Raw genomic sequence first — 10,143 nt, 5'->3', positions numbered from 1 at the left:
ACCCTTTGTGTCTCTCTGGCAAGATGTTCTGCTCCTGAATCAGCTGGGTGGGTCTTGCCTCTAGCCTCTTTGCAGGGAGTTCTGCTGAAGGGTTCTGCGCTGGGCCTGCCCTGCACTCTGGGTCAAACGAGGATCCGTGGGCCCCCGGGTGGTCTCACTCACTTGCCGAGCCTGCGCTCCTGGTCTATTCAGGATCCCGCAGGCCCCAGGTTGTCTCACTCACTCGACGGGCCTGCGCACCTTGTCTGCTCAGGATCCCATGGGCCCCAGGTCGTCTCACTCCCATGCTGGGCCTGCACTCTGGGTCTATTCCCAGTTTATACATCTTAATATTTTCTCCTAAGTCTCAAAAATTACTACAAGTGTAGAGTAGATTAATAAACATTACCGATGTCTTGACACTAAAAACTTACTCTCCCAGTCTCAGTGTTCTCCTTTGTCAATGTCTGCATCTTAGTAACTTGCAGTCAGCAGTTACTGAGAGGAATGCTGATCCTTGGGTCTGAATGGGTGCTGGCTGTGGCCTGGCACATGGGGAGCTGCAGGTCTGCTGTGCTGTGCTGTGCTGTGCTGTGCTGTTGGTTGTTGGGGTGGGAAGATGCAGGCCATAGCCTGCCTTCAGCACTGTTCCTGATAGTCACCCTTTGGCTGGAATTCACAACGTTAAAATGTCTTATGAAAGGATTACCTTTGTAATGCTTATTGCAAAATTTCAGCTTTATTATTGCTATGATTCAGGCAGTAAAGAATTACATATGTTAATGATTTGAATATTGTAAAGTATACTATAAAGTTTTCAGAAATGCTGTCACTTTTTGTAGCATTGTAGGTTTTTATTCCTTATACTTTAATGTCTTAGTAAATGAACTTTTAAATCAAATCATCTTTGCAATTGCCTCGTTACAGCCCAGTGAGTGCAAAAACAAAACCTTTAGGATCAAGAGATGTTTTGCCAAATAACCGTCAACTTTATGAGATGGTCCTGACATACAACTTCCATCAGGTAAATGTGTGCCAAGGAAAGTGCCCATGAGGAACTTTGATTATGCTGAGCTTCTGAGTCCTAGAATCAGAAATGGACGGATATTATAAATGATATTATACAAAATGGAATCAAGGGAGCCCAGGGAAATGGTTCAGTGGAATAAGGGCTTCCCTGGCCAGCGTAAAGGCCTGAGTTCAATCCCCAGTTCTGCAAAAAAAAAAAAAAAAAAAATGGAATCAAGGTATGACCATCGGTTAATTTGAAATTTCTCTTAGGAGATTACGATTGCTAATCATCTAAAGACCAGCATTTGTTGGGGAGATAGCTCAATGGTCTAAGCACCTGCCTGGAAAGTGCAAGGACCAGGGTTCAATCCCCGGCACCACATGCCATGCCAGCGCTAGAACCCAGGGAGCGTCATGTGAGCCCTGGAACCCCTGACACACCTTGCTAGCCACTGAGACCTGGCACAGTGGTATACGACTATACTGCCATCACTGGGGAGACTGAAACAGCAGGGTCACTGCAATTCTGAGCTGTGTAGCGAGATCCTGCACCAAATAAATAATAATAAAAGAGTTTTAGATTTTTTTTTTGAAAAAGAATATTTTACAATCTGCAAACACCATACTGTCTTCCTAGTGTGAGAAGCTGAAAGAGTAAATACAATCCAAAATGTATAATAGATCTTGTTTAATGGGAGGAAACTGTACAAAAGGAAAAAGAACTTGAGAGAAAGAAAGGAAAGAAGGGAGAAGATATATATATATATTAACTAACATAGTTAAGGTTGTTATACTACTAATTCCTTTTAGTACATTGAAAATAAAGGTTTGTGATTATATGAACTATTAAATGCCTATATCTTATACTCTAACATTTAAAAATAACAATATGCAGTGCACTAACTGTTACCATCCTATTACCTTGTTTTGAAATTTTGTTTTATTTTTTGCTTTAAAACATAAAGAGAATATTTTGCAGAGAAAAAAATAAAAAATAAAGATCAGCATTTGTGAAGTCTCAAGGTGTAGTTTAGTGGTCGCTTGGCCTTGGAGCCTGAGTTCATATAATCAGTGGTAAGTGGCACTGGTGACAGGGGCTTAAGTGCCCCAGTGTGCCACGTCCTTTCCGCTCATGATTTTGGCCCGGATTCCCATCTGTGAAGGGATGCGTTGGAGGAGCAAGCAGACAGCTCCTGAGGGAGTGACAGGTGAAAGTCCCTGGGGCTGGTGTGTGCACTCCATGGGCAGCTTGCCTGGCGTCACAGGAGTTAGATGAAACCGCCGTTGGCCAGGTTTGAGTGTGGAGGAGATGATAGAATTCAACACATCTTCAGGTTTCAAATATATAAAGTTAATTTGAGGTCTGAAGATTACTTTATTAATGAACGTAAATTTGTGATGTTTTAAACTTCTGTCCCTTTAATTGATGCCAAAGTATTAGATGTTCTGCATTTTCAAACATTTTATAGAAAACTGTAAGAGTTTTTAATGGACATCTTAGAAATCTGTATTAGAAATATGTAAACAACATGAAATAATCATTCTTTTATAAATATATATATATAGCCCAAGAGTGGAGAAGTAACTCCAAGCTGCCCACTTCTGTGTGAATTGCTGTATGAATCAGAATTTGACAGCCAACTGTGGATTATTTTTGACCAGAACAAAAGACAGATGGGTTCAGGTGATGCCTATCCACATCAGGTATGAAGTTGACAGTGATTTTCTTTTTAGAATTCACAGAAGCGATATCATGATCTAATAAATCTGATTTCTTATTATAGCAATAATTATGTTTTTTTAAGGGTAGCAGTTTTGCACCTAGTTTTTTTGCACACCACGAGAGACTCCCTTAAATCTTGTAGTTGTTGGGGCACAGATGACTTTGACAACTCTGACAGAGTGGAGTTGACGTGATCCTGTTGAAGAGTAGAGGGAGACAAAGGATGACACTTGGTTGGCCAGTGTAGCTTTTTGGGAGATTGAAAGGCAGAACTAAGCCTGTGCTGTGCTTAGGATCTTACACGCTGCTTCCCTTTGGAAGGGGCCAGCATGTCCCCTGCAGTATGTGAGCACCTCTAAGGGGCTCACGTCCAGATAGGGTGAAGAGGCCACTCGAGCACTGGCGGAAGGTGAGCAGGGCCTTCAGATGTCCTTCTTCATATCAGACCCGTGTTGCACTCCTGCTACATGCCAGGCACTGTGCTGTGTTTGGCTGTCAAGTGGATGAAAAAGAATCGTGTAATCATGTAACTGATAGAGGTTTCCTCCCTAATTGAAATCATATCACACAGAATAAGATACTTGAAATTACAGAATAACGTGTAATTTCATGCTGAGTAATGAAAATAATTTATGGAGGTTTTTTCAGTCATCATTCAAGAAATTATGTATTTGTTTCAAGGCAAGTAGCAGTTTAGTCTCAGTACTGACTAGATTAGTGCAGCCTAGCTACTTGGATGACTTAGTCTTCTCAGACCATGTTAACTAGCTGGGTCAGAACAGCTTTTATACTTCCTGATCCACCGGTGCTGGCTTCCTGTTTCTCCTTCACAGTAAACAGGTGGAACATTTTGGTTACAATGGAAAAATGACCGGCAGTCATATGTACACGTGTTTGTCTTACGTGTTATCCAGCCCTCACTTTTGCCCAGGCTTTTGGCTTTTGCTTTTTTGCTTTGTTTCTGAGTGTCAGTGGATGCATCGTTGTCCCGAACCAGCGGGTCAGTCAACAAAGGTCATGTGGGAGAGGAGCAGGGAATTGAGGAGGGGACAAAGGACAGGAGACACGAGAAATGGAGACAAGACAGGATTCTGATCAAGTCTCATTTATTCAGGGGAGGTGCTGGGTATATATAGGGGGTATAGGAATGAGAAAGTCTCGGCTCTAGGGGAGTCAGCAGGTATCTAGGCAATGGGGAAGGTGCAACCCCTGGGGCATAGCACGTGATTCACGGGGAATGGGCAAGGTGAGAAGGACCATAAACTTAACTCAGCAGGGGAATAGAAACTTTAAGAAAACGGCTGACACTATTATAAAATGGATACCAGTTAATGGCTTCCCACATACCATGTTGCTTTTATCATTCTTGAGCACAAGCTGATTTAGCTAAGAATGCAGGCATCTTCTATCAGAGTCAGATGTGACTTCAACTCCCATTTACTTACTCTTTGACCTTGAAGAGCCACTTGGAATCCCTGGTGCCCTTTGCTTGCAGCTGACTGGGACTCTGTTTACATAAATGTGTATGTAGTCACCTGTGCTGTCTTGCAGTGTGTAAATGGAGCTGTTGCTCTTTGTTCTCTTACAGTCATTTCATTTAACTTATTTTTCCCAACTGTTCCTTTTCCTTTTCAGTATTCTTTGAAATTGGAGAAAGGAGATTATACGATTCGACTGCAGATTCGTCATGAGCAGATCAGTGATTTGGAGCGTCTGAAGGATCTTCCATTTATTGTTTCTCATCGGTTGTCTAATACCTTGAGCTTAGATATTCATGAAAATCATAGCCTTGCACTGCTGGGAAAGAAGAAGTCGAGCAGTTTGACATTACCACCCAAATATAACCAGCCATTCTTTGTTACCTCCTTACCTGATGATAAGTAAGTGCTGATCTCGCTGAAACTTAATTCCTGTATCAGTACAGTGTGGTCTTTCATATGTGAGCTCATTACATAAAGGGAAATTAATAATATATTGTCCTTTACCATGTTGGGGTGAAGTTATCTCTCTTCGATTTTTGAAATCATAAACATGGGGATTACTTAAATAGAGAGTGATTTGCTGTTTCTCCCTTATTGTTTTTGTGAACCTTTCTCTTTTGTCGCTTCCCCCCTTTAATTCTTTTTGTTAGAATACCTAAAGGGGCAGGACCTGGGTGCTACCTCACAGGATCCTTGACACTGTCCAAGACGGAGCTTGGCAAGAAAGCTGTAAGTATTTGTCATTTTATACCAGAAGAGCCCCTTCCAAGTTTGTACTTCTTTAAAGGCGGAAATTAATTCCACAGTTGAAATGGGTAAAAGAAGATACTGCGGGGTAGTTCTTGAGTCCATAAGTTACTAGAGAAGGTGAAATATTATTTGGTTGTCTATATTTTTAAAATACCTAATGTTCTTTGTCACCTACATCCTGAGGCCCTAAAGGTAACCCTGCTCAGTGGCTGATATATTTGAGTCTCTTATGAAACATGTAGGTCCAAATTAAGCTTGGCTTAAGGAAATGAGATGTTTTAAATTACAGCCTACTTTAGAATTTTAACCACCATAGTATTAGGGATATAAAAATAAATCATATTATCTTGGATTGCTTCTAAATACTAGCCAGAACAATTACTACTGACATACAATTTTTTCACACTTGTACAGACCTTTCTTTTATTAAAATCTTTCGTAACTATATAAATGAAATAGCTCCTTTCACAGTTTCAAAATTATGCTTTCTTTTAGAAACAGTTTCTGATTGTAATAATTTAGAGATGAGTATGACAACTCTATGGGTATCTGCTCAAGTTTTTCCTGTGTGTGTTTTTGTTAAGATATATTGGAATGGTATTTATGTGGATCTGTCACCTTTTGTCATGGTATTGTTTCAGTTCCATACCTTGAAAGGTTGTCATTCTTCGAGTTCTTAGAGAGCTCATCTGTTACCTAATACTGAAACTATAAAAGTTGTCACAAAGAATAGATTTCACTAAATGTACTTATTTGTTGTCACTGTTGAGTTAATACCTTTGGTTCATTGTCACTGAGGCACAGTTTGGGAATTTTGTACTTAGAAAACTTGTTTAGCAGGACATTTCTTCAGTCTCAGTTTATTCTACGTGTACATGTAGGTTTTAGTGTAATTTGAAATAAGTCAGTGGTTGATACTGGAATTTGTGTATGTATTATTTAAGGAAATCTAGCTATCTTTGTTTGTAGAGGTCTTTATATGGGAATCATAGCTGGTTTAGGTGCAAGACTAGAACTAAGTTTTTCACCCAAATGAGAATGACTCCTTGTGAAAAGTTTAACAGAAAAAAACTGCTATTAAAAGTATGCTTTAGCAATTCAGAAATAGCTCTTGCTGTCTGTATTATTTCAGAGGCAATTTTGAAATTAGATAATAAATGAGTGGGTTTAATTATAGTTAACTATAGTTAGAAAGTAGACTTTCTTAGAAGAGAGCACTAAAGCTATTAGTTCATTCTGATCTTCATTATATTGTTTATTTACTCTGTCGCTGCTAGTTTGGGATTCCTTTTATTTTTGGTAGTTGAGGATCTGTCTATTTTACTTCTCTCTGACTTTCGCAATAACCCTTATGCTTTATATAAAAAATGTGTAGGCTTTTGTGATTGTCATGCTATTCTTTGAAATGGGATTCTGCAGACTGTCAGCTAAATTTGAAAACTTTAAAAAATGTTTTCATAATAAGGGAGTTTGATCACTTAAGTATTTTAGGTAAAGAGCTAAAAACATTTTAGTACAGCATATTTGAGTTCATTCTCATTTAAGCAGTTAAAGTGGCCATGTTGCTTTCTTTGAAAGCATGCCCTTTTGATCACAGACCTGACTGTTCTGAGTACTGTGACACGTGCCAGTGGAATAGAAATTGAAAGAAACTTGGACCGAGGTGGTGTCTCCATCCTGTGTAGATTGTGCATGTTTTCTTACAGAATGTCGTTCTGACTCCCAGGGGCAGTCTACAGCAAAACGACAAGGAAAATTTAAAAAGGTACTGATTGTCAGTTCTTAAACACAATATTTTAAAGCCTTATTTACAAATTAATTACACTTTTTTCCTGTCCCTTACACATCTTTTTTTTTTCTCTCCCTTAGTTTTCTTTCTTTATGTTCTGCAATGTACTGCTCTTAGCTCCATCTACAAGCAATGTTGACACACTGCTTTTCTAAAGAGGATTTCCCCCAATCATAAATTGTTGGACAATCCCTATTTTTCCTATGTATATAGAAAAAATTTAATTCTATTCATTTCTTGTTACAGATAGTAATAAAATCAGTTTTCTGACTAATCCAGACTAAAGCACTTTTAAAAAAATTTTCAAAGCATTTTTTAATTGAATTAACTGATTAATAAAATATTCCAACCTTTTGAGGTGAAGTTTGTTCCCCACTGTAGAATCTGTCTAGTTCTGCAAGGATGGAAACCAAAAGAGCAGCCGGTTAGACAGTCTTTATTGCCTGCCAAAGCCAAATTTATCTCAATAAAGACAGTTTTTACTTTAGATATTTCTAAAGAAAGGAAACACATGTTAAATGAAGACCCACTTACTCTTTACTTGAAAACTCACTGACATCATTAAGCATTTGGTGTTTTCTTTCCTTCAAGTAGCAAGTATGGCATACAAAAATCAATAGTGCTTTAAGATATAAACAAAAGATAACTTTGTCTTTTAATTTGTTGTGATATAGGACTGGGAATCACTGTTTTACAATAGGTAAAATTCCTGTATTAAAAGATACTCCGGAATTTTTATTATTTATTGTGTGATGACGAACAATTTGTTCAAACAATTATCTTTCTGGGTGTAAGCCAGAAGACTGATATTTCTCAGCTAGACATGTGGGAGCTATATAAATTTATTTGAAGGTATATAAACAAAATTTTTCATACTCTGATTGAGTTGTATATGTTGGTATGTACATTTTTGAGTTGTTTAAAAGTAGTTTGAGAGTTCAGAAAAAATGCCATGAAAGCCTTTGCTTTGGAGAATGGCAAGGTTTTCAGGGAACCTGTTGAAACTTGAAGACACCTATCACCAGGTCATGGCCAATTTTTTTCTTTGTACTGTATATTTTGGCTAACCCTTGAAATTGTAGTGGATTTTGTCTGGATTAGTTTGTGCAGGATAGAAAAATACTGAATGAATAGCATTATTACTTGGTTAGTAAAGTTTCATATAAAAAACTTGGCAGCTAGAGTCACCTCTGCCTCTTTCTTCCTTTCTTCAGAGCAGGTACACAGTGAAGGTCTTCCTTAGAGAATAAGTGCTACACACGAATGAAAAGAAACTGCATGTGTATATGTGATGTGAAAGAATTTAATTTTAATAGATCATAACTAGCATTAAATACAATATTAGTCTTTAGAATAGTTTGCATAAATCTTTTAATTTTACTGATTTGGTTATTAATTTCAGAATCTAAGAGATTACGTGTTTGAACAGAATTTAAATGATATGTTATGGGCCGGCCAAATAGCTCAGCGGATTAAAGCGTCTGCAAGCAGGCTCAGGGACCAGGGGTTCCATCCCCAGGCCTGCCATGCCAGCCCTGCCCCAGGGTGCACTGAGACAGCAATTGAGACTGGATGTGGTGGTGCACGCCTGTAATCCCAGCTCTTGGGAGGCTGTAAACAGGTGGATCACTATGAGTCCAATCTAGTAGTGAGACCCTGAACAACCTATAGACCCTTCCCTTAAATAAATAAATAAATAAATAAATAAATGATGTGTTATGCTTTACGGACAATAGTCATTAGCTTGGTTGATGCACTTGACTTTCCAAATAATATTTTTCAATTTGCGCACTACTGGAACACTTTTTAGGTAGCTTGAATAATTTACTCTTAGGTGTACACTAAGGAGAGCTCTGCTTTGAAGGTTCTTTCTCAGTGTCTTAAGCTTATAATAAGATTTCCCACACTGGCGAGATAGCTCAGTGGACTAAGCACCTGCTTAGGCAAGCACAGGAATCAGGGTTCAATCCCCGGCACCACATGCCATGCATCCCTGTCCCTGGGTGTGCTGAGCTAGCCACAGAGACCATGGCGGCGTACACCTGTAATTCCAGCACTGCAGAGGCTGAAAACAAGATAATCATTATAAGTCTGAGCTGCTTAATGAGACCCTGTACCACATAAATTACAAAAAATAAGATTTGCCAAGATTTAAGGTACAAAATCATTTCTGTTACAGACCCTACTCTAAGAAGTGAATTGAACGAATACTCATTTATAAAATGAACCAATTATTATGACATAAATGAAAAACAACTGCATTTTTCTTTTGATTAGAAAATAAAACTGCCATCGGGGGTGTCCTGCTCCTGAGCACCTACCTGAGGGACGTGTGCTAAGCAGCAGTCTCCCACAAGCTCCCACATGTTTAATTTCCAGAAGCGTCTGTGCCAGGCGTGGTGGTGCATACTTGTAGTCTGAGCACTCAGGAGGCTGAGGCAGGAAGATTGCTGAGAGGTGGAAGCCAGCTGGTGCTACCTAGTGAGTTCAAGGTGAACTGGAATTACATAGCGAGACCCTCTCAAAGAAGAAAGACTAATAACTTCTTGACCTAAAATACTTTATAGGCTTATGCTAGCATTTAGAATTGTACTAATTGGGCCGAGGTGGTAGCTCAGCAGCAGAGCTCCTGCCTGGCAAGCCCGAGGCCCTGAGTTTGATTCCCAGTACCAAAAAGCTAAAAGAGAAATAAAAAATGTGTATATAATTGTACAAATTGAAAAGGCTTAATCTTTATTCCCTCACATATTTCATTATAAAATTTTCTTCCCTTTTAAATTTTCAGTGGCAGTCTAAGCTTGCTGTGATAAGACTTCTAATTTTATGTCTTTGCTAGTTGTTTATTATAAATTAATTTTAATGGGCTGCTCATTTTAAATTCACTTCTGTTTTCTGTCTTCTCTACTAACCAGTTACAGCAAATGCCTGTCCTCCTGAGTTTCAGGAAAGAGAGTGCCTCACAGTGCGTAGGCTTGTGCCAACCATGCGGTGCAGTCTCCCAGCCTGGGCTGGCAGGGAGGGCACAGGCTGTTAGAAGGTGCAGTGCTGGGCAGGGACACCCCTACATGGACTGTGAGGAAGGGGCTTCTGGGAGACAGGAGCTGTGTGAGCAGAAAGTGCGCGCTGGAAGGCGAGGGAGCCCTGAAGAAAGGACGCAGTGGGCAGCAGGGCTTGTAGGAACGAGCACGAGAGGTTGACCCATTTCTGTTCCCATGCTGTGCTTGGCACGGGCTCGTGGTGTGGGCTGTCACTTCTTGACCTCAGGGCAAGAGTGAGTTGCTTGGCTTCAGATGGATTCATGTAGTGCCCCAGATGAACAGTTTTCTGCATTTATCTTGAGGACATGGTAGCTACTGTTTTGTGTTGGAATAAATACTTTTGGAACTACAGCAGTATTTCCTCAAATTTAC

The 10,143-nt window shown here is 39.5% G+C and overlaps 1 protein-coding gene across 1 annotated transcript in view; it reads left to right on the top strand.

The window, feature by feature from the left end:
• Tpp2 (tripeptidyl peptidase 2) overlaps positions 1–10,143 on the top strand; it is a 101,297-nt gene that overhangs the window by 56,090 nt on the left and 35,064 nt on the right. Inside the window, exons 16-20 of the mRNA XM_023715193.1 lie at positions 892–1,003; positions 2,557–2,694; positions 4,349–4,593; positions 4,845–4,923; positions 6,671–6,709. Of these exons, the coding sequence (XP_023570961.1) occupies positions 892–1,003; positions 2,557–2,694; positions 4,349–4,593; positions 4,845–4,923; positions 6,671–6,709 (613 nt within the window). The remainder of the gene's footprint in view (positions 1–891; positions 1,004–2,556; positions 2,695–4,348; positions 4,594–4,844; positions 4,924–6,670; positions 6,710–10,143) is intronic.

This window comes from Octodon degus, unplaced genomic scaffold (assembly GCF_000260255.1).
Source record: "Octodon degus isolate 3935 unplaced genomic scaffold, OctDeg1.0 scaffold00039, whole genome shotgun sequence".
In the NCBI taxonomy this organism is placed as follows: domain Eukaryota; kingdom Metazoa; phylum Chordata; class Mammalia; order Rodentia; family Octodontidae; genus Octodon; species Octodon degus.
This window is presented reverse-complemented; position numbering and strand designations above follow the sequence as displayed.